The sequence below is a fragment of the Maylandia zebra genome, linkage group LG12 (assembly GCF_041146795.1).
Source record: "Maylandia zebra isolate NMK-2024a linkage group LG12, Mzebra_GT3a, whole genome shotgun sequence".
Classification (NCBI taxonomy): Eukaryota; Metazoa; Chordata; class Actinopteri; order Cichliformes; family Cichlidae; genus Maylandia; species Maylandia zebra.
The window spans coordinates 32,912,075-32,936,865 of NC_135178.1; the positions used below are offsets into that span (position 1 = coordinate 32,912,075).

A 24,791-nucleotide genomic window follows, 5' to 3' on the forward strand; every position below is an offset into this window, starting at 1 on the left:
ATCTCTGTCTCTCTTCCACAGCATGTCTTATCCTGTCTTCCTTCTCTCACCCCAACTTGTCGCAGCAGATGGCCCCGCCCCTCCCTGAGCCTGGTTCTGTCGGAGGTTTCTTCCTGTTAAAAGGAAGTTTTTCCTTCCCACTGTCACCAAAGTGCTTTTTCATAAGGGGTCATTTGATTGTTGGGGTTTTCTCTGTATGTATTATGGTACATGGCCTGTATTTGTATAGCGCTTTACTAGTCCCTAAGGACCCCAAAGCACTTTACACATCCAGTCATCCACCTATTCACACACACATTCACACACTGGTGATGGCAAGCTACATTATTGTAGGGTCTACCTTACAATACAAAGCGCCTTGAGGCGACTGTTGTTGTGATTTGGCGCTGTATAAATGAAATTGAATTGAATTTAATCTATGCTACAAAGGTATCAAGTACCAGATTTTTTTTCTAAACATGAAGTATATTTTCAAAAAAGAATCAGGAGAATCAAGATTTTTTAAAGTGTTGTTTCCCACATGTTAAACGTCAGTAGAGTGCTCACTTTAACATTTTCTCATAATGGAAAGTCTTTAGTTTGGTTTACATGAGGATGCCTGTGTAGAATAAACAGGAGTCAGGAAGCATGATGTACACTGACTCATTGTTAATTATTGCACAATTGCCTACTCTGTTTTTACAAGGGTGCAAATGGACATCATACTGATTTTGCAATGAGGATCTGGCAGGGTAAAGACTCCACACACGGATACACACCATGTCGAAACAGAAATTAGCCTGTTTTCTCTAAATAAATCAGAATCTACAACCTGAAATCGAAAGACCTGCTGGAGCAGCAGATAGGTTTTAGTTTCAGCTCAACAGCTGTAAGGCTGATTTAGTCTTTGCTGTGGCTTTCAAAACAGGAAATTCAGTTTTTCACCTCACTATTTCAAAGTAGCTGACACATAGCTACGTCAAAGGATGTTGTGGTTTTTTTAATCCTGCCGCAAGAACATAAAAAGTCAGTAGAGATCAATGAAATAGCTGAATTTATGATTTTATTGTTTGTCTTTGCTATTGCTGACACCTACTCCATACAGCACAGATGCTATAAAACAAAGAAGGACATGCAAATACTTTCACAGCGCTTTGTAATCATATAAAGGAGCTAAAGCTGATGGAGATGGGCAGTTTGATCCTGTAGTTTTAAGATCAGTTCTGCATCTAAAAACCTGATATAATCAGCTCACAAGGACAGACTCTTAAGGTTGTTACTTAATGGGTGGGTCATACCAATCATACCTTCAGGGACCAAAAAAGAGGGAAACTGTCTCCTCTAGCATACAAGGAGGCCTCATTGTGATTTAAATAAATGACTGAGGGCCATGGTGTTTTCCCCCTCTTCTGCTTATCCTCTTCACACTAAGCCAAAACACCAATTACACCTGCTGACCTCTTTTTCATGGAAAGGTTTGACAAAAATTCTCTCAGGTTAGAGGCCCAGGAAACTCCCAGTAACATTAGAAGTGTTATGTAATGCAGCCCTTCCTCCTGGATCAGCAACGTTGTGCTGCACAGGAGAAAGAGGGCCTATAAACACTGTGTTTGCACATGTAAGGGTATTTAACAAACAAGGACAGGAAAGTTGACCAGATATCTTTAAAAAGTACCCTAACCTTTGCTCATACATACTACACCAAGATAACCGTAACTGAATAAACCATGATTCGACTAAAGAAAAACTAGAAGAGAAAAACAGGCTGATGAGTTGAAGTAAGATGATAAAGTGATTCAAAAGATGACACGTCTTCTAAAAATGATCTGTCTTAGTAATCGTCTATAGAATTCTGAACTTTGTGTGTCTATAACAGTTATTTTCAGTGCTGATTACAGGTCTTATAATCTGATTCATCTCAGCTTTTCTTTTTCATCTTCAGGTAGAGTAACATCAACAACCAAATTATACTATGAGAAAGTAATTTCCAAAGCGAGAAAATACACCGGTCACAAAAACTACACTGTGAAAGGTAAACATTTTTCATTGATTTTGTTCAGATTTATAGTCAGAGTTTAAGTTTTAAGCAATCCAAGGTTTTACAGACATGATATAAAGCCAAGAAGTTGCCATAAATTGCCTCAACTGTTTGTTAAATTTCAGCAGGCAACCATATGCCGCATGGCTGAGAGCAGCTGGCCCGGGTTCGAGTCAGACCTGCGGGCCTCTGCTGCCTGTCTTCCCCTCTCTTTCCTGTATCCATCTAATAAAGCTGAAAAAAGGCCAAAAAAATTTTTTTTTTTTTTTTTTTAAAAAGCACAAGTTTATGCTTCCTCAATCTTACATCTTGCCTTCTTTTCTTCTTGATTATGTGTAAGCCTAATGGAGGAAAACCTGTGTAAAGTTTCATGTAGAAATCATAAAAGCTAGGTATGGAAGAGTTAGATTTCTCATGTTGACTCCCATCAGCTCTTCAAATGTGACTCATGCCTCATCTGCAAAAAGTCTATTAAACTAGTATATAGATAACGTGATTAAAGGCTGAAAGTTTAATTTGGTCCCCAGCACAGCGGGTGGAGAATAAGACAAAATGTGAGTATTAGCATCCTGCAAAAAATATAAATTTCATAAAATGGCACAATACAGAGACAAGATGCGATGCAAAAAGTTTTTTAATGCGGCAATTACACTACAAGGAGAGCAGTCAAAAATAAGAAGAAGACGTTTTTTTTTTAAACAAGCATACATACGACTCCAAAGCAGAACAGATAAATAATTTATATTTAAATGATCGGTTCCATTTCCCCCTTAAAATTTTTCTTTTTTTACAGAAATAATGGATTCACCTACCAGTGAACTATTAAATCATATGCAAAATTAGGTCATGCTAATATAAACTATTTAGAACTCCATCTATCACAGATGGATACAGACCGGCTGTAATAAAAGGAGACTGAATATTATCCTGTTCAGATGTTCTGTTAATGAGAAATAGGGTGCTTCTGTAATTTATTAGGCTACACATTAACTCTTACATGTGTATATACATTATGGAAATACATCTGTATTATTGGGTAGAGGGGTTGATTCAGACACTGATAAGCTGGGGGAATAGTTCATTAGCAAACATGTCATCCCAGGCACTATCTGCACACAGGGGGGACGACATGTCGCTGAAAGGGGAAGGGGAACCTTCATATCCGGAGTCGCTGTAGGTGTCCGCCAGGCAGGCTTCTTTCTCCAGACTGTTGAGGGCAGGAGAGGAGGGTCCAGAGAAAAGCTCAACTGCCTGACTCTGACTATTACATGCAGGGATGACCACTTCCTGTGGTTCATCTTTGACGCAGATGGTCTCCTCCTCCACCATGACCTCAGTAACGGGGAAGGCTACCTCGTCATTCTTCTCATTTGTGCCGCTCTCCAAGTCGGTGTGCTGCCCACTACTCACTTCCTCCACGGGCTTTGTATAGATGTGGTCAAAGTGAATCAGTTCATTAAGGGTCTCCAGCTTAACTGATGTGGGCCCCACAGTTGGAGATGGGGTGGTAGGTACTGGCTCACCCCCTCCGAGCAACAGGACCTGCGGCTCCTGGCAGTCTGGTTCACAAGACTTGAGAAATAACTCTGGGTCAAGGATGTCCAGAATGCCCAGCAGCAAATCAGACTAGGGAGAGAAAGAAAGGGGGTATAAGTATTCGTTCTGAATTGTTGTGGAGCTTTGGTGGAAATCTTAAGACCCACACTTTAGCAGGGACTCACCTCATTGTCTGAAGAGTCAGGACTATCTGTATCCATTGGGAAGTCTTCAGATTTAGGGACTGCTGGGCCTGCACCTGCTGCGGAGGCACACATAGCCTGAGTGCTGCGGACTCAGAAGACCCGATCCCCAAATCTGCATCGTTCCCGGTGGACAACATAACCTGAACCTTTGAGGGAAAAAAAGATTTAAAAAGAATTAATACAATTTTCCAATCCCTGCAATCCAGCCCACACCACTTCCCCTCTCAGCTCTCCATTCTTTTTTTACCTTCTCTTTCGAGTCAAGAGTGTCCAATCCAAGTCTTTGTCTCAGTTCCTCATTTTCTGTGAGCAGGCCATTTGTTTTTTCCCGGAGTAGCCTGTTTTCAATGTGAAGTTTCTGATTCTGCAGGAGGAAACAGATGTCTGTGAATGAAACCTGCAACAGTTTCAGGAACTAAAGTGTGAAGTATCACATGAAATGGCACAAACGGTTAAAAAAAAATTGCTTTGCATTTCTTCATACTAAGACATGCAATTACAAATTAATGCTATGGCTATAATGTGTAACAGTGTATACCTCCAGCTCCAACTCTAGGACTTGTTGCTCCAGCTCCCCCATTTTTGCCTTTTTTCTGTCTCTGGCTGTCTGAGCTGCCACTCTGTTCTTGAGTTTCCTGGAAAAAAAAAGGAAGGAGTGGGGGGAAAATTAGTTTCCACGATGCTGACTAAGCCCTCTGACATGACTTTGAGTTCACAGTACTGCGCAATCACCGGCCATGTTCCTGCCACGCAGGCAAAGCATGATATCAATGTCCTGCTCTGTAACAGCAGAGCCGGGCGGGTCCACCAACATTTAAATCCCTCACATACTTTTGACCAGCTAGCTTAAAGTGCAGCGCAGATACGATAACGTTTATGATATTTAACAGCTTCACATGACAGTTGTTATAGTGCGGAGATAACCTATTTACACCGCTATAGTCACACAGCATTTGAGCTTGCATTTATATTTTCTTGGCATTTGAACTAAACCGTAAACATAGCACCTATTGTCTTGCTAGGGGATCGATATCTTTGGGTGTGTCTCTGTATTAATTTCTTGAACAATGGCCCCATTTACGCTTTAGAAATAAGTAATTACACACAGATATAATTATAGATAAGGGTTTATTTTTGAACAAACCTGCGAAGCGCTTTCTCTTCAGGACTCAAATGTGTGAGTCTCTGTCTTTTTCGCACCGGCGGCCCTGCAGAAGTGTTGGAGTCTGAATCCGACGACACTTGGCTGGCCGTTGACGGTAAAACGACAGAGATGGGCCGGCTGAGGGCCGTCTGTGAGCCGGATTGCTTCCCTGATATGAGAAGGACTTTGTGGGCTCCTCCAGCCCCAGCTGCTACAACCACCATGTTGATGTATCCTGTTGTGTTGCTGTCTGAACTCAGAAATTACCGGGTGTCCGTATTAAAGTCAGTAGAAACCTTTAGGTTTCCCTGTTGACCCGAGCCCCGACAATTCTCAAATGCCTAAAGAAAATGGGCTGTGTCTGCGAGCTTTTCTACCATCGTGGTGAAACCCGATAGGCTTTCAGCTGCTCTGACGCAATCAGCTTGAAGCTTGTGATTGGTCGCAATGCTGATGTAAGTTTGCACATAAAGTGTTTCACTCTGTTTGCAAAGTAAAATCGAGTTCCCTGTAATTTCCAGTCAAGCCTTATTGTCACATAAAGTCTAAATTTTTCAGTCCGTTATTTTTGCCTGCTTGCATGGGACTTTTTATCAAGTCCACATTAATATATTTATTAACTAGCCTCACTCGTGGATCTCCAAGGCTTATTTTGGCATAGATGGACCCAGCCTTTTTTCCATTGTGTGTGCAGCATTTACAAGCTTTCTGTTCAGCAAAGTCTAAAAGTTACCAGCTACTATATTAGTCTGAAAGGCAAAATGCCTTTATGCTAACTTCACCTTTTTTTTTTTTTTTTACCTCAATTCGTTTCTTTTTTTTTAATTAAACATTTATTTTACCTTCCAGCTATCTGGGTAAATTGTGCTGGATAGAAAAGTTTCCTCATTCTTTTCTTTTCTAAAGGATTCTAATGAAGCAACAGGCTTTACAAGGCCTTCCCTGAAATACATTTCCTTTTTCCTGGACTGGTGGACTGATTAGCTTATTATTTTGTCTGTGAAATAGTTCCTGTCAACAGACATTTGTATATCTTTTCGAAATTAATTTAAACAGTATTTTTTTTAGCTATATTTTATTACCTGCATGTGATGTCTTGCAGAATTTAAAACTGAATTAGTCAGGCAACATAAATCTTGATCCAGTGCCAAAAAGCCAACGCTTTTTGAAAACAAAACAAAACAAGAGGTGTTAACGGATGAGGCAGCAGTGAAAGATAATAATTTATAGGACCAGGCGTAGCTTATAACCTGGTAGACTTTGTCTACCTGCGTTCAACCACAGTAAAATTTCTGAGATGGCTTAGTGCCAACAAATACTCATGCACGGTTTCAACTGAAGCTGCCACCCAAAAGTAAACAGGCCACAGTCAGAAAGAGAAAAGACATCAATCGACTTCACAAGTACGCACTCTTCCTCAAACTTCTATTTGTCCTCAAACAGGAATTCACATTTTTGCAGTAACTGGCCACCATTATTGTTTACAGCTTGTAGCCCTTTGCCCCTACAGTTTGTCACCTCAGCAGCTAGAGCAAACAGTGGCCTGTTTGCGAAGCTTTACAGGTGCTACAGAATCAGCATGTGAGAAAGTGAGAGCCTCGGTTTATGATCAATTGAAGAAAGGAAACAGGATTTAAAAACAGGATGTGCTGTATTTCCAGATATAAACATAATAGGTCAAAGCAAACAGGAAAAAATGTGTGAGCGTTCCTCTAAATTCCCCAAATGTAAGTTTCTTTATGTCAAGAAAGTAGGCAGCAATACAGCAGTTCATATTATACACTAGCCTTTAGCTCTAGAATGAAACTGTTATTTCTGACTTGGGGATGTCCCATCACACTTATATACAAGTGTCGCATTGGCCATCAGTGAAACGACCTTCTATATTTGCAGCATGTAGCTGTCAAGTTAATGCTGGAGGGGAAGGGAGGTTTAATAACTGCTAAGGGAGTTTCCTTACTGTGTGTCGTACTTTACTCTCACTACGTTCTGTTCTCGGTGGATATCTGTCATCAGTAAGTGTAAGAAAATGTCCAGCGTGTCAGTTAACATTCAAATGCCACTTGGAATTGTTCTGCTGAGCATTTTAAATGCAAATGATGCCTTCAGTCTGCAGTATTTCCCTGCATTTCACAGTAGAATGTCCCAGTGAATCCCACCACAGATTTAGACTATACAACAGAGTGTGGTAAGTACCTCATGAAAATCCTCTTAATACATGATTTGCTTACATGGGTGTAACAACACAATGCAAGCACAAACAATTAAGACTCAACAAACACAATTTGAGACGAGGAGATTAAAGAGTCTTAAAATGTGAAGGTCACTGCTGACCAAGTGGATAAAAAGAATGTAAAGTGTACTTCGAGAATGCAGGAAAAGGGGTCTTGAAGAGCATCTTGAATTCTTATGTCATTAAAAAACAACTGCTTTGGTGAAATCTCCCTGTTTTCTTTTTTTATTAGGCCACTGGAATAGCTCTGTACATTGTTTAAAATGGGAAAACTAGGCAGGGTTTGTCTAGTGATTTAATATATAGTTCAGAATTTTGAAGTCTGGACATATTTGTAAAGTGTTATAATTTCCTAAATCCTCATTTTTCCAAGATGTTAGTATTTTGGGGTTCAAGTTACATCACAGAGCCTGAGGAGAGCATCCTGACGGGAAACATCTTAACCTGGTTCAGGAACAGCACCATGCAGGACAGATGAGCTCTACAGAGGGTTGTGCGATCAGCTGAGCGCACCATCCGCTCCGAGCTCCCTGACCTGCACTCAATCTACAGCAGGCGGTGCTGGACCAAGGCCAGGAAGATCGTGAAGGACCTCAGCCATCCCTGTAAAGTTTCAAGAAGGAGTTATGAGCCAAACAAAAGCGCTCTCTGATATGAATAAAAGCGTGATTGTTTGCACCTGGCTTTAATGCGTCGCCACATGAGATTCACTGTTAGAGTAACAATAGTAGGCTCTATACATCAGCACACCATCACATGGAGTCTGCATTTACATTGTACTAGCATAAGAAGGCAGCACCGCTATCAGCAAGGCTATAACATCTGACAAACACATTCTTCCTCTTACAAATAAGAAGTAAATATCCTAAGCAATAAAAGACACCCTCCCTCAGTGCAGTTCATTCACGAGTTTTGGTTCCGCAACTGTCTTATGTCTGTTGTATTGCTCACTAAACAAGCCTTGCATAAATAATGCTTTATTAGACACAATTGACCCCACTATACGTGTGCTGCACTTGCTTTGGGTGTGATTTACTATTAACCCTTCAAGTGCTGATGCCAAACTTGTCAATGCTTAGAAATGGTAGTATTTTCTGATTTTTTTTTATTCTTGTTCACCGATGGTGGAAATATGTCATCTGTTTTTTTTAAAACAGTGTTAACAACATATTTAATGTTAGTTTATATACTGTGTTTATTTGCTCATAAAAAACGTTTTATTTTAGGACTGAGTATTAAAGTTGTATTATAGCCCTGACCTACTTTAGTTTTCTGGGAGAAATTAATCTTCATTGGAAAGAAGACGAATTGTTTGAATCTGCTGCAGAGCACGCAAGCTTGTGAAGAAATGTCAGGTTTGTTAAGTGAAACGTTCCATTGTTTTACATTCTAATAATGTGTTAAAGTGTTGAGAAACTATATTATAAGTGTTAGCACAACTCTAACTGACTGACATTATTGGCTGCTTTAAATCATTGGTTACACAACCAGGATTCAGATAATCTTCCTTGGAGGCCCGGAGAGGGACCGTGTGCAGAGTTAAACCTATGTATAGTCCGCCTTGTCGCTAGACTCGGCTCAGCCAGTACTTAAACACAAACACAAATGCAAACAGTGATAGACTCACAAACTCAGAAGTGGGGATCCTCCCTGGAGTTCAGTGTTGGAGTCTGTGATTAAGGTGGGCGGATCCACAAAACCACAGTTTAAAATGAAAGAATCCCAAAATCATCAAAAAGCCTCTCAGGGTGTATGAATCACGTCTATTTCTTCCAGATGGAGACATACTGTAACTGTGATACAAGATATAATCAGGCCTTTTAAATTAAAGTTGTAGCCTGCTGTATCCACACTGTTGTGCCAAAGGAGGACATACTTACTATTCTGTTTGAGTACACTGTGGTATGTCAACCACCCACAACTTGCATGTTTGCCTCTGTGTTCTTCACTTGGCCAAGTCTCTTCCAAGAAAGAAAATGACAATGAATAAGCTTGATTTGAATTACTACTGAAACAATAAGTTTAAAGTGAAGCAAATATGTTCTTCCTTTTATAACCTACCCATGGATTTGATACTGGTTATGTAACTCTTATGCTAGTAAAGAGGTAATTAAAGTAATTACATTTTATGCCGCCTACATTTCATCTACGTGTGCAGTTAAATATTTTGTGTGTTTCCATGAATGTGAATTTAGCACTAAGGTGGGCCATTATGCTCTCCAAAATGACCGGAATTGATCACTATTGAAATAACTTTATAACTTAGATTTGATGGCTAGTCTGGCGATCTGTATTGTTGACTCTGAAGACAGGCAAAATGAAGAAATGTGCATGCCAGCTTTAAATAACTACTGCTCGTGGCTTTGTTTGCTGTCAGCTGCACCAGTTCTATCCTACCCTGCACTCCACATCGTTTTTTCTTCATTACAATCTTAATTAAAAACAATATTACTAGATTAAAGTACGTGTCAGCACTCATGATTCAATTAAGAACAAAATACTAATACGTGTTTAATTAGAGGCTGTTATCAACTTAGCATCAGTTGTTTTTCTTTTCCAGGAAAGGCCTGGTCTGTACAGTGAAGGCTAAGCATGCAGAGTAAACCGCAACACCCGTGTGTGCTCATCAGGGCGGCCGCTCTTGTAAATGGTGGTGGTATGGGGCAAAGCCGAGGTGAACAATGGAGGTGAGTGGGGTTACACCCTGGGACCACAGCCAGCTGCAGAGGGAGGTGGGTCAATGTGTCTGCAAATACCTCCTTCCCACTGCACATCTCGCTCCCTGTCCACACCCACCAGGGTGTTTGTCTGGCCTGGAGGTTTCCCACACCCTCCACCTCCTGCTCTCATCTCCTCTTTCTCTGTGTTTTTTCTCCTGTCTGTTTCTCTTCTTAAATAAACAGGATGCTAAATATTTATTTAGCATGCATTTTTTTCATATCTTTTTACATCAAGGTGTTATTTTAACTTCATCTTTTCACAACACTTAGGTCTGTGTTGGCGAGAAAGCTTTTGCAACTCTGCTAATGCAGAACTGTTGACTCACTGCAGGGTTATTCCACTTCTACACTAATGCTGCACTAACACATCATCCAGCAGCTCATTCAGTCCTTTGAGACAGTAAAGTTACTAGCAGGTGGTTGTGCATCTGAGTTCACGTACCTGTTTGCTGGCCTGTCTACAGATAAGGCTTATAAGACTTTGCATATGTGACAGTTAAGACTAGAGGGACACTACAAGTTTTGAGCAGTACACACATGGCCTCACCTTTGGTTCAAAGAAACCATGTTTCTCTTTGATGCATCACAAGTTGGGGTTTTTTGCATTGAAGAATTAGGAGATATCACAGGAAACAGTAAAACTGAATGCATCTTTTATCATTTTTCCTAAATCCAGCATGTAACCTTGTTGGTCTATAATTGTCTTAGAGTCTCTGGGAGCACTTTGTTCACCCAGATAAGCCATGCTTTGTTAGTGCAGAGGCTGACATAGCGCTCTTTTTGTTTGATGGGCCACATTTACTCTGGTCTCATTGTACTGCCAGACAGACGACAACAACAACACTTTTGCCAGTAACAACACAGTAATGTTCAGATACAGAAGAAGACGATCTTGCAGGAACCTCATGATAACCTGAAACCACCCCTTTTGGAGGCGTTAATATATGGAGTTATAGTGCTCTGTTGCTGTGCAGCCACCTCAGCTGTTATTATGTTTAAGAACAAGATTAAATGGTTTTGCACTTGTGGTTGAAATCAACTTCCTGACCATTTATGTGTCAACTGAAGTATCTTAAGTCCCCTGAAGACTGTTGTACAATTAAACTGGCAACAATGTGCTAACTTACTTCACCAAAGAGACATAAAGTAGAGTGAATGAAATTAGAGTGCCACATAAAGTAGATTATAATTAGAAGGAAAAACTATTACAAATTCCTTGTATGTACACATTCAGCACTAACATGCATGAGTCGGTCTGTACTTGGACAGATCTGATGGATTGGCTCCACTATGATGCAACCCAGAAGCAAGAAGGAAAACGTCTGTCCTCAACATGATGAAATCTGTCTTAATCTTGCATTAATCATAACCTAGGCCATTGGTCATGACTGTCACTTCCTCTCTGCCTAGTCAGATATGTGTGTTGCACACATCCTATAGTGGCAATGTTTTTAAGGAGTAATATTCATTTTTATGTAACATGTCACGCTAATACCCCGGCTGAAGTTTGCTCATGGAGAAGTCATGTGTGCTACTGCCCCCTGGTGTTTGTAACAGTACATTGCAACCATCTTTGAGTTGAGCTATTTTCAATGGAAGGCGGAAAAAAACGTTTGAAAGTAGCTACATCTTTATTTTATAATCCCATCTCTCTTTTTTTGTCTCTGGTGTTTCATTCAGCCAGAGGGAAGAGACAAACCAGTTCAATTCAATTCCTCATAAGAGATTTTTTAAAAATACCTGTGTCTAATCTCCATGTGAAACAGTTAAGCCGTTCTTACCCCAGTTCTGCGTGTATTACTACAATTTTCTGGTGCATTTGTTACTTCTAGGATGGGCTATGGTAATTCCTTATTTTTATTTTCTGAAAGCTCCCTCAAAAATCTTCAGTTGATCCAAAATGTTGCAGATAGAGTACTAGCAAACTCGAGACTGCCCGAATACCTTGTCCTTATTATCCGCATCCCTATCACATTAGAGATCACATGGTATATTATACCGACTGAGCAATTTGCCAGAGTTTCCAAAAATACAATGGGAACTAGAATCTTCAGCCACAAGGCTCCTTTCCTGTGAAATCAGCTCCAAGCATGGATTCGGGGGAGAGACAGCCTCTTTACATTTAAGGGTACATTTAGGTTTCAGACTTTTCTTTTTGAAAACGATTATTATTTGATTTGGATCAGGTGATCTTGAGCCATCCCTGCTACAGGTCCAGGCTACTGAGGAAGCTCCCATGATGCAATGACCTCTTCTCTTTTTCACTCCCTGTGTGTTCATATGCCACTACTGTAAGTAATCTAAACAACTCTCTCTCTCTCTTTTTATTGCTCATTGGTCTCTTTCTCCTCACATTCAAAACCTGTCACTACAGATGGCTGCCCCTACCCAAACCTGGTTCTGTTGGAGCACTGTACCGTCACCAAGAACTTTCTAACAGGGAATTCTTGCATTTGTCTCTAACACAGTATTACCTTACCCACATAAGGGAAACTGACCTGAATGCCACTTAGTGTTTCTTTAGTGACACGATCCACACTCCCAAGGCAACACAATTAATCCCCTTTTATGAGCTGGAGAGATGATTCAGTTGTTTATTTATGAGGAAAAAAATTAAAATTCACCACATCTCAAGCTGTAAATCCACCAAAACATGTGGTGGCTTAAAACAAATGGCACAGCTGACAAGGCTATGCCAAAATGCATGCTTAAACAATACAAAACAATAGATATACAGTGGGGCAAAAAAGTATTTAGTCAGCCACCGATTGTGCAAGTTTCCCCACTTAAAATGATGACAGAGGTCAGTAATTTGCACCAGAGGTACACTTCAACTATGAGAGACAGAATGTGAAAAAAAAAAAATCCATGAATCCACATGGTAGGATTTGTAAAGAATTTATTCGTAAATCAGGGTGGAAAATAAGTATTTGGTCAATAACAAAAATACAACTCAATACTTTGTAACATAACCTTTGTTGGCAATAACAGAGGTCAAACGTTTACTATAGGTCTTTACCAGGTTTGCACACACAGTAGCTGGTATTTTGGCCCATTCCTCCATGCAGATCTTCTCGAGAGCAGTGATGTTTTGGGGCTGTCGCCGAGCAACACGGACTTTCAACTCCCGCCACAGATTTTCTATGGGGTTGAGGTCTGGAGACTGGCTAGGCCACTCCAGGACTTTCAAATGCTTCTTACAGAGCCACTCCTTTGTTGCCCGGGCGGTGTGTTGTGGATCATTGTCATGTTGGAAGACCCAGCCTCGTTTCATCTTCAAAGTTCTCACTGATGGAAGGAGGTTTTGGCTCAAAATCTCACGATACATGGCCCCATTCATTCTGTCCTTAACACGGATCAGTCGTCCTGTCCCCTTGGCAGAAAAACAGCCCCATAGCATGATGTTTCCACCCCCATGCTTCACAGTAGGTATGGTGTTCTTGGGATGCAACTCAGTATTCTTCTTCTTCCAAACATGACGAGTTGAGTTTATACCAAAAAGTTCTACTTTGGTTTCATCTGACCACATGACATTCTCCCAATCCTCTGCTGTATCATCCATGTGCTCTCTGGCAAACTTCAGACGGGCCTGGACATGCACTGGCTTCAGCAGCGGAACACGTCTGGCACTGCGGGATTTGATTCCCTGCCGTTGTAGTGTGTTACTGATGGTGACCTTTGTTACTTTGGTCCCAGCTCTCTGCAGGTCATTCACCAGGTCCCCCCGTGTGGTTCTGGGATCTTTGCTCACCGTTCTCATGATCATTTTGACCCCACGGGATGAGATCTTGCGTGGAGCCCCAGATCGAGGGAGATTATCAGTGGTCTTGTATGTCTTCCATTTTCTGATGATTGCTCCCACAGTTGATTTCTTCACACCAAGCTGCTTGCCTATTGTAGATTCACTCTTCCCAGTCTGGTGCAGGTCTACAATACTTTTCCTGGTGTCCTTCCAAAGCTCTTTGGTCTTGGCCATGGCGGAGTTTGGAGTCTGACTGTTTGAGGCTGTGGACAGGTGTCTTTTATACAGATGATGGGTTCAAACAGGTGCCATTCATACAGGTAACGAGTGGGGGACAGAAAAGCTTCTTACAGAAGACGTTACAGGTCTGTGAGAGCCAGAGATTTTCCTTGTTTGAGGTGACCAAATATTTATTTTCCACCCTAATTTACGAATAAATTCTTTACAAATCCTACCATGTGAATTCATGGATTTTTTTTTCACATTCTGTCTCTCACAGTTGAAGTGTACCTCTGGTGCAAATTACTGACCTCTGTCATCATTTTAAGTGGGGGAACTTGCACAATCGGTGGCTGACTAAATACTTTTTTGCCCCACTGTACATATATATTGCATACATATGCAAAATGCAACATGTTTGTTTATGTATGCAAATCAAACAATTCTGGAGTTAGGACATGAGGTGAAAGCTGAGAAATGCTGAGAAATTATCTTTGTATTAAAAAATCCTCATTCTTCTTCTTCTTAGTGGTTCCCCCTTTAGGGGTCGCCACAGCTGCTAAATCCTCACTGGTGCAGAGTAATGGAAATGGGCTGACATTTATAGCCACAATGATCACTCAAAGCATTTTAGACTGAAAGACAAATTTAACCGTACATTCTTACAGGGTTTTATTCAGTACACCATATCTACCTCACATCCATGCCCAATTTATAATCACAAAATCCACACAGGCACAGGGAGAACATACAAATGCACCACAGAAAGGAAACCAGGAACATTCTTGGTTTGAGGTGACAGTGCTAACCACAGTACTACTGTGCAGGGTTGCCTTACATTTACCAGTAAGAAAAGCCTGTCAAATGCCTCTAAAGCAAAAAAAAAAAAAGATTCCTGTGGTCATGTGGTAGAATTTAAATAATTTTGATTGTTATAGTAGTTTTAGGTCATTTGTTTATAAAACAAACTTCTGTTTGCACTTAATGACTCAGTATCATAATTATTCCTGGTAGCTAGATAATGTCAGCACTCTGCACTCCCTGCTATCCAAATGGGATTGGAAGACCAGTAATGCGATTGAAAGCTACACAGCTGTTGCATGTGTTGCCATTATTTTTTCAAGTGCTGATTCCAAGGTCAAAGGTCAACCTTTAAATATAACCTTTGCAGTTGAAACGCATTTAAAGATAAAATAGACTTCAGAGGTTTGACCTACATGCGAGCTGAAAATCCATTTAAGTCTCAATGATTTCAACAGCGTGAGATAATAACTAAATTTCCTTCTGCTTCACACAAAGCTCTGATTTCCAAGCAAAATTGAATTTGTGTTTTACCAGCTACTAGTCTGAGCTGAAGTCCCTTTGATGTCTCCTTTAACTGGATCCTGTATGTGTGTGTGTCTATGAGCATATGTGCGTGAGTACCCATTACCACAAAATCAGCAGAAAACAAAATAAGTCTCACAGACATCAAAGAGACCCAGGAGGGAAGATGATCTGTTTTGAGTCATGGCAAACCACATTTCTCTCCCCGACCAGTTCTCCAGTCATCCCTCACTCCAACCACGATCCTTACATCTCTACTGCCACCCAACCACTGGGTGGCACATGCGGCAAAGTGTTGTAATATTTCAGCATGTCCTCTCACGCAAGATCCCTCCTTTCAAACCAGAATGAGTGATGTGCAGAACAGCTTTTCATTTGAGGATTTAGATGTTTGGGATTTGGCGATGCCTGTAGTCAGAAGCAACAAGAGAGCAATGAAATGGGAGTTTTGGGGGATTTGTTGAACCATCTGAGGGAGTGAAAGGGCCTTAATAAGGAAGAAGAGTGAGGAGATGGGGATAGGGGAGATGAATGAAGATGAGACAGAGATACTCAAAGATGGTAATTTTGTATCTGCAGTTTGGCAGCTTCAAACAGAATCTTTTCGGGTTTAGTGCTCAGTGGGATGTCAGTTAATGACGCTGCGCTGCCAATAAATACATTTAAAATATCTAAGAACAAATAAAGCAGTTAATTATAGAAAAGGATATTACAAAAAGATTTGTGTAGGCCCACAACTGTTTCTCAGTTTGGATGCATTAGTTGATTTTTTAAAATTTATTATCACTTTAACACATTGGGAATGTTGTCATTGCAAACAGTTCATTTGATGCTTTGTGATCCAAGTCACTGTGGGAGGTTTCTGTATTAAACAACAACAACAAAAAACCCTTCCTACCAGTGGGCTCCCAACTGCTTATACAAACACAGAAACCCAGCAGTCACTGCAAGCAGATGCGGTATTGGACGGTCTTCTGAAAAAAACAAAACAAAAATCCCTAAAACTGTTCTTTATCAACGCTTTTACAAATTGCCTCTATTGTGTTAACTATTGGCATTAACTGTAAAATAAGTTTACAATTATTTCAATTATCTTAGCTTAACATAAAGTCAGTAAACTAAAGGGAATAGAGAGAATGACTTGTCTAAATCAGCCAAAACCCACATTTATAGGTTCATAACATCATCATAACTAACACTTTATATTGCCTTTGTTTAAAATCTATTCAAGAAAACTTGTTTTTATCGTGCTGGACTGCATTTTTTTAGTGGGCATTTAAAGAACCAATATGAGTTTGTTGCAAATGCAACACTTCAGTAACTCCTAAAATTAAACTTCTGCACATCAATATTTTCTGAGAGAGACAATAAAAACAGCCCTTTTTCATTTATAATCATAGTAATAAAGAAAACAAACCCTGATGTTTACATCAAAGAAAACTCTTTCCCAATGTAGTTTTCTAAAGTGGAAGAAGTTACCTAAAAATGATTTTTGTGTCCACGCACATGCACGCCACTCTCCTGAGGGCTTCTCATCTGTCCCCTGTCTTGCTTCCTCTTCCACTTTCCTGCCACGTCGCCATCGGCCAAACCCCTCGCTCTTTTAATTTGTGCTCATTGATGAGATCAGTCACTTTTTCATTTTCTCAACGCCACACTTTCTGATATATTGTGCTGCAATTTTTCTTCAGATAAAGGCATGCCAACACATTGTTGTTTTTTCCTACATTGCTCACACTCCAATCAGTAGAATAGACATTTCCATGCCTGAATAAGCACTCTGCTTGCTGCTGTGTGTGGGCATTTGCATGTGTGTGTATACATATGAGAGAGATTCCTTCCATCCCTCCAGTAGTCCTTTAAGAACATGTTCCCACCTGTGTGAGTGTATCACCATTATATCCTCTCTATCCCCCATGTCTCAGAACAGATTATGAGCATTGAAGCTGACTGAAATTACTTTGAATTCTCCAAAGCCCCTAACCCCTGGGAACATACCTGTTCTTGCAAGCCTCAAATGTACAGGTGCCTCATTTCAAAAGACTACAGCCCTCCTCTCTTTTTCTCCCTCTCCCCTTTTCCTCTCTCATTTTCTCCCTCCACCCTTACGGCTGCAACTTTACCCCTCCATTGAACTAGTGGCCTATTGAAATACCTCCTCTGGTCTAGTCTGCACTTCAAAGTCGACTTTCACCCTGCAGCCAAATCCAAGGAGGCGGCCCGGTCAGGAATGAGTCCATCCCTCTGAATAATTAGGACTTCAAAGTCTGTAATATTTAGTTATGACCTGTTTGAAAACTGGAGAACCCCTTTAAAAAAATATGTGATTGATGCTGTCGTTTGTCCACAAGCTGACTGTTACTGTCTGACCAAAACTACTCACAACTTTAGTTAGATTAAGTTATCCTTTGAATTGTAAACACTTAACCTCTTTAAGCACACACGTAGTACAGTAATGGTAGTAATAGCAACTCAGTAGTTTACTTAATATTAAGCAGTTAATTGAAATTTAGGACAGTCTGAATGTTTGTTTCTGCATTTATTGTTACATTATGGCATAGTAGCCCTTACTTTTTCACATTATGAGGGCACTGTATAGTGGATAAAGTTTTTTAGGGTACATCTTCTCAACTTCAGCAGCAACTCTTTGTTTAGACACGGTCAAAACAACCTGCTGTCTTTCAAACTGAGCATCAGAAGGTGGAAGGCAGGTGATCTGTGTTCCCTTGAGTGAGGTATGGGCTGAGATTTGGGCCAATTTCCTGATTCTACCATACCGATGTGCATTAAAATTTCTGAGCAAACTGGTTAAATCTATGAATAATTGAGCCAGTTCTGGAAGCAAAGGTGGGTCCAACCTGGTATTAGCAAGGTGGACCTAATAAAGTGACCAGTGAATGTATAGTCTTGTAATTGGATAAATTGGTAGTGGATGAGTTTAATTTCAATTTAATTTCAATTTTATTTATATAGCGCCAAATCACAACAACAGTTACTTCAAAGCGACTCAAGTTTTTCTCACTATGTTGTAAATAGGAAATAATTTCAGGCATAGTCTCTAATTTGTGTTCGTTGTGTTATTTAAAATAGTAACATAGACAAACTTCAGACAGGAGTACCCAGAGATTGCACTCAAAACCTCTGCCTCGTGAAATAAATTGGTGTAAATCTCCAGTGAATCCTCAGTGTCTCCGTGGCATTTTGAGAATTAGGCTGCCCATGTATCACCAAAGACAGAGATTAGCCTACAGAAGGCGAGCCACCTTTCCACATAGCTCTTATTACCTTTTATCCTCTGGTTTCACAATAAAAGTCAGACTGTAAGTCTACAAGAAAATGACCTTACGTGTTACTGGTTGTATGAAATCAGTATTTTCTTTATGGTGTCAGTTGCTCAACTTAAAATGTGTTTTAACACAGAATAATGTTTTTTGTGAAATGTAGTCCTTATTGGACTTAAAAAAAAAAAAAAGAAGATGAAGAAAAGCAGCATTTTCTTATGTTGGGGCTACTCAGACCTAATCCTCACTCAAAACACCAAGATGGCGGCTGGCGATTGTCTGTCTTTTATGTACAGTCTATGTTTAAATCGTATTAGTGAGGGGCCTGAGCATATGTGTCATGATCCCCAAAGAAGGACCTCTTGGCATTGTTGCATTATTTCCACATTGCCACTTTAACTTCATCATGAAACCTCATTTGTTTTGGCAAGCAGTCCATAAATGTTTTCAAAGGACTCAAAGGAGTCTCCATCATCCCACCCTCGGTGCTGGTATTTTTCCCCAACTGTCCCCTCAACTTATAATTCGTTGCAGATTGTTTCATGAGAGTTTCCCACTGTGGTTTGTTCAGTGACATCATTGCAAACATGCAGCATACTGCGAGCCTGTTGGAGTCAGTAGTCATCCTCGTACTGGGGAAATCATAATCTGGGGGGCAGTGGGGCCCCCTAATTGCTTTGTGTAATAATACGCTGCAGCGATGCACTCTTCTGGGATCCATGAATGTAAATGCTCCCCCTCCTCATCATCTCCTTTCTTCATTAAAACATAACGTCAGCACTGTACCAACAAAGGGACAATTCACAGAGGCTGGAAGCCTGGTGCATGTGCACAAATGTTCCCTTTGGGTATTATTAGTAACCCGTGCTCTTGTGTATTTCATATTTATTTATTTATCCAGCCAAGTCAATTAAAGCCAAATTCTTATCAACAATGGCATGCTTGCAGGGGGGGAGTGGATGGGAAAACTAAGCTGTACAAAATAAACAACAGTTGTTCTTTTGCATCGGTGTTGATATAAAAAAATACAGTCTTCATGAATTACATTATGTGTATGACACTGACATTTATCCCAAAAAATGCACATCTGCGTTGTGTAAAATTGGGCAGCATCAAAAGAATGCAAAATAAATGGAGAAAATCAATCATTATTTATTTATATTTATGATCAACAGAGTAAATATTTAGTCTGACAATGCTGCAAGCATTTCCAAAACCCCCAAATGAGGTGGACTTACAGTTCAAAAATCACCAGCCCTCCCCCCCAAAGCATCAAATCCTTAAAATGTTAATTACAGTCAAAACACTTTCTTCAGCTTCAGTTTTGTTTACACCACAGAGTCAGAAGAGGAGAAGATAAAGAGTGTTTGAAAAGACAAGAGAGGAAAGTGCTGTGTGGCTTTGTAATTTCACATGAAACATCTTAAATCAGCCGAAGGATCCCACAGAAATCCCCCAACTGAATAGCTCACAGAGAGAGATGGGACAGTAATGCACAGAGCTGAGCCAGCCATCACTACTCAGAGCCGTTCTCATCCTCAGCACTCACTCAGCCTAAACAAGCAGACAGCTGATTCTTCTCAGGGTGGCCCGAGTTTAGACACTGGTGCAGATAGACCGGAGCGTCAGGAGAGGATCCGCAGCTGCTGCCGAATCTCCGAAATGTGACAATTTTTCCGCATACCGCTGAAGCAATAATCAATTTAACAAATTCAGACTATCGACCGTATATCCTTTAAATATTCTGGAAGATAAAATCTAAATGACAGGAAACTAAAAATGGAGTTTAAGCATTAAAAAGTTGCTGTGGATTGAAATCTTACAGCATCCAGCAGAGGGCAGACTTGCAATAAAAGAGGAATAAGCCCTTTAGTGAGTAATTGGATCACTGTAACTCTTCTCCTAATGCATTTTGTGGTCCTTTAGTAAGCTGATAAGGTAAATCTAATTTAATTTTGATCATTATGCCTGCAGGCAGTGCTTTCAAATTCTCATCAGTTATGTATTTATTCGGTCAAATGTGCCCGAGTTTCATTTCTGTTTAAGAGTGAGAGAAAAAGGAGAGTGTCACAAGGCAAATACGGCACATGTGGTGTGGATCAGGATTCATAAAACTGAGGGGTGTCCAATCTGATCTGTAAATTATTGTCATGCTGAAGGCGCTGAAGAACTTCTTAAGTCTTGGCTTTGAATTGCCACCCCCACACCCTCCTCTCCCCTCCTTTCTTTTTTTTTTTTTGAGTCCAAACACATGTTGACCATCACGCTTTCCTTTCTTTCTTCCACAGGCGACTGCATTCTTGACCTGAAAAGTCCCCACAGTTGGTTTTCATAATCACACTGCCACACAGCTGACAGCAAGATGAAACCTTGTTTTCTACGCTTTTTGGGATATTAATCACTGTGCAGAGCTCTTACATTTTCTGCAAGAGGCCAGTGTGGTGAAACTACTGCAGACTAGTCTCTCCAGAGCAGAATCAGTCTTTTTTCATTATTGTTCTTTAATATTTTGAGAGGAGAAAAAAAATGGGCTAGCTTTCTGCTTCAAATATGAGGGAGCTTTACTAGACTATATTTTTTCTCGCAGCCTACATTAAAGACAGAACAATGCACGCACAGTACCATCATCACTTGCATGGTACCATGAGTGCTTTTCATGAATTGTTCAATTGCACAAAGATTCAAATTATGTTTTTTTTTTCCCTTCTAAGAATAAAAAGATTCTTATTCTCAGACACATAATGAAGCCTCACGGGCAGTGAAAGAAAAGGCAGCAGGCTGAAGATGTTCCCCAGGAGCTGGGCTGCAGGGAAATTTCACAATAGACCCTTTATTCCAGAGAGTGACTGAGTAATAATTCTTCTGCAGTAAATAACAGCAACAGTTTGTATAAAAGAGAAGTGCAGTGGACACATTTTAAAGATTAGGTTACAAAACCGACCTTTCTTAATAAATGCACAATGTATCATAAAGGCTGAATCACTACTGTAGCTTTTTTACAAAAGTCAAAATACAAAAACCACCACTTTTAAGACTGGTGCACAGTTAAATGAGTTCAAGTGAGCTGCAATGAGATGAGCTGTTCATGAAAGGTTTGGATAGATAGCTATATCAAGCTAGCTTCCATATAGGTACTTCATAAAATACTATGTATATTTTTATTCAAATTTCCTTATATTTGATTGATCTGAAGCTAAAAAGTGATGGCAGACTTACTTTGGGCGTCATACTGAGAAACTACTTCTTATTAACAAACACTGTTACCTGTAAGGTAAGCGCATTTGAACATAATTGGAAAATTAGCCCTGTTAAATCACGAAGCGTCCTGAAGAGGGTAGTGTTTGTTTTAAGGTGGCACGACGGCTGAAAACTGATTTAACCGAGGACTCCGAACTAAGAAAAACGCCACCAGGCAGCCACGGAATGCTAATGGGAATAAATATACGGACTGTAATTCGTATTTAACTCGAGTGACTCAAATAACTTTGAAATTTAACCTGAAACAACAACAAGTGCCTCTTTCAGTGCGCAGTGAAGTCAATGGTGCCTCCTTAACAGAGTGCTGGCACTTCGGAAAGGGGAGTGCAAAGGAGAGGGTCAGAACGAGTGGTGGGTGGGGATAGAGCCCTTTTGGGAGAGAGAAAGAAAAAACTAAAAAAAAAAAAAAATCACGTGTTTAGAGATCAAAGGAGATCCGCTTTGTAGAGGAGGAGGAGGAGGGTGAGAAAAAAGAGGGAGAGAGAGGGAGGGAGCGAGAGAGCAAGGGAGAGAGGCAGCGTTTGCAGGCAATGTAATTGACAAGGCTCGCAGTGGTGAAATAAACACGCTTCAGCCAAGGCTCAGTTTTTTATTGCACAATTTTGACTCTTGACGCATCGCCCGCACAGCGCACAGACCTGATTTCGATTATTTTCACCCGATTAATTCATCCGTGTGAAATTATGTCCCGATCGGCGCAGATCCAGCCGGCAAGATGATGATTTTACCAAGGAGAGGCTCAGATCGTGTGCCCGACTCGGTGGTCTTGGTGATCTTGGTGGTCGCCGCTTCTCTTGGTACCGTCTTCGCCAAGGATACAGCCTTTGTGGAAGTGGTTCTGTTCGAGTCCAGTCCCAATGGAGATTATACTACTTACACGACTGGCTTGCAAGGACGGTTCTCCAAAGCAGGAGCCACTATCAGCGCGGAGGGGGAGATCGTTCAAGTACGTGCAAAGTGTCCTTTTTCTTACTGGGGGGGATGACAAGCGGCGGTCCCGAGCAACGCTACCGGGACCCGGGCTGTAATTTAACCAAGCTGCCCTCCTAGAAACTTTTTCCGCTGGGACTTAGGGGTGCTGACAAGAGTTGTACATGGTGTGTGTGTGTGTGCGGGCAGTGTGTGTGAGGATGGTAACGAAGCTTGCAAGCATATGCGGTCACAAGATGGCTCCTATCTTGTGGAATTCATTCACAGGGAAAACATGCTCTTGCAAGTTATTTTGTTGATGTCTGGAGCTCACTTGAACGCGCCTTACATTCAGTCGCTCTCACTCTGAAACACACGCATTTCGGAGCAGTTTTCTTAAATAGCTACAACCCTACCACCGCCTCCACAAAGTTTGCAAACTCGTAGCGAGCAGGCGTTACGCATTTCGCAAGGGCCACTATTAAAACACTACGAAGCCACTATTTGTGCGTATTTAGCACTTTGTCCGTGTCAGAGCTGAGCCGCGTTTTTAGATTAGCTTTAAAACCACCCAAAGCAAGTTTTAATAGTGGAATAGGTCTGCTTTTATTGACCGGACCAACGTGTAAAATAACCCCACGTCCCGCCGTGGTACAGCCGTCACCACTACATTTGTAGTGGCACGTTTTTGGATAAGGCTCACTTGTAACTATTTCAAGGCTCCGGAAACACAAATAAATAAGAATAGAGTGCGTAGTAGTCGTGGAAGAAGCATCCCGGTTCCATCTTTAATTTCCTGGCCTCAGACATGACAAGTGCACTTGGCTGGAGCTGGCTATGCTTGGACCAACTCTGTGTGGGAGTCGCTAAAATATGAAGCTTCTCTTAAGTGCCAGAAGGATGTATTTGATGTTTTATTATTCTTGCCTAATGTGCTTGGACACTGTTTTTAAGAGTTTGGGTTCTGGTTATGTGCAAAAGCTTTGATGTTTAATGTTATATTTCCTAACCTCTAACATGTCCTGGATCAGGGGGTGCACAGCTCTTTGTGGGCGATTCAAAGCCCACAAAGCAGTTTTTGAATGGCCTGTGTCCTCTCTTTGAAGCTTGATGCAGTAACTGGGAGATGTTTGTAAAAGCCAGAGTGCAGCAAATGCCCCCATATGAAGGCAATGTGCATAAAGTTTGTCAGCAGTTGCATTGTGATCAGAGACATCATTTCAATATGGGTGTCAGTGAGCTCATCAGTAACCCGGAAGCCACAGCAATAATCATTCCTGACCATTTGTTTTTGCAGGGTATAGGACAGGTCGTGGTGGATCTGAGGCTTAATCAGGTTCAGCCTCAGTTGTGTTGTTGCATTGCCGTCATGCTCTCCAGTCAGCCAGACAGCTAGTAGCACCCTGCAGCCATCCCTCACTTCTCTGCAACAGTGTAGTCAGCTACTCTGCAGCATCTTTTGAGTGCACATTTTTGCTTCCCCCCCCTAAAAAAAACATAGGCTCTTATTTTGAAATAAACACGATATGTGGAGATCAAAGGCAGGGATACTCAGCACACAAATGGGCCCTGTTTATACACAGTGATGGCCATTTGGCGCCACTCGGTAACCACACAGAATTGTCGGACCTCAGCTTTACATTGAAAACCACATCTATTTAGGTTTGCTTTCTTTGCTAACATGGCCTCTGACCACTTAGAGACAGCTTATATTTTGTCAGGCTATAATGAGGGGCAGTTTGTCCGGCCCGAGCACGTCTTGAATTTCCTATTTTACCAAAGATTTATGTAAGTTGAAACTGACAATGAATGACAATCATACATCGTGAGGAGTATAATTTAAAACTAGTATCCAATTTCCTACTTTTGAATTCTATACTTGTAAAATAACATTGCAGGAATGTGTTGGGAAATTTCTGTGGTGTTGTTTTACACTGGAATTGGGTTAAACTCAAATATTTAGGTTCTTGTCTCTGGTGATGTCGGCAGCCGTTGCACTTGTCCACTTTCAAGGCTTTCGAGTTCAGCGAATAAGAAGCTCGCTTAAGTCTTCCTGAGGTTTGTGGAGCCCTCTGGTCCTCTGTTTGATCAGAACCCTGAGGGGTTTGCGCTACCTTAATTGTGTGTGTATAATAGCGGTCAGACCTCAGCAGGTATGGGTTCAGATTCCGGGGAAAAGTGGGGGGGCCTTGGCAACACT

The 24,791-nt window shown here is 40.9% G+C and overlaps 2 protein-coding genes and 1 long non-coding RNA gene across 4 annotated transcripts in view; 1 reads left to right on the top strand and 2 right to left on the bottom strand.

The window, feature by feature from the left end:
- Positions 1–3,321: 3,321 nt before the first annotated feature.
- Positions 3,322–5,255, bottom strand: xbp1 (X-box binding protein 1). The gene is made up of 5 exons (XM_012923449.5): positions 4,904–5,255; positions 4,298–4,394; positions 4,007–4,123; positions 3,739–3,905; positions 3,322–3,643 (listed from the first exon to the last, which is right to left on the bottom strand). The coding sequence occupies exons 1-5, from the start codon at positions 5,125–5,127 to the stop codon at positions 3,466–3,468; spliced, it is 783 nt and encodes a 260-aa protein (XP_012778903.3). The 5' UTR covers positions 5,128–5,255; the 3' UTR covers positions 3,322–3,465.
- A 1,882-nt stretch (positions 5,256–7,137) lies between these two features.
- On the bottom strand, positions 7,138–9,132 carry LOC143421523 (uncharacterized). Its single transcript, XR_013101198.1, has 3 exons — positions 9,017–9,132; positions 8,764–8,929; positions 7,138–7,739 (listed from the first exon to the last, which is right to left on the bottom strand). It is a non-coding gene; the product is annotated as an uncharacterized LOC143421523 (long non-coding RNA).
- Positions 9,133–22,157: 13,025 nt separating this feature from the next.
- Positions 22,158–24,791, top strand: part of znrf3 (zinc and ring finger 3) — a 65,067-nt gene continuing 62,433 nt past the window's right edge. For both annotated transcript variants that reach the window (XM_004566673.4, XM_004566674.5), the window contains exon 1: positions 22,158–22,628. In XM_004566673.4, coding sequence (XP_004566730.1) covers positions 22,398–22,628 — 231 coding nt within the window. In that variant the 5' untranslated portion in view covers positions 22,158–22,397. The remainder of the gene's footprint in view (positions 22,629–24,791) is intronic.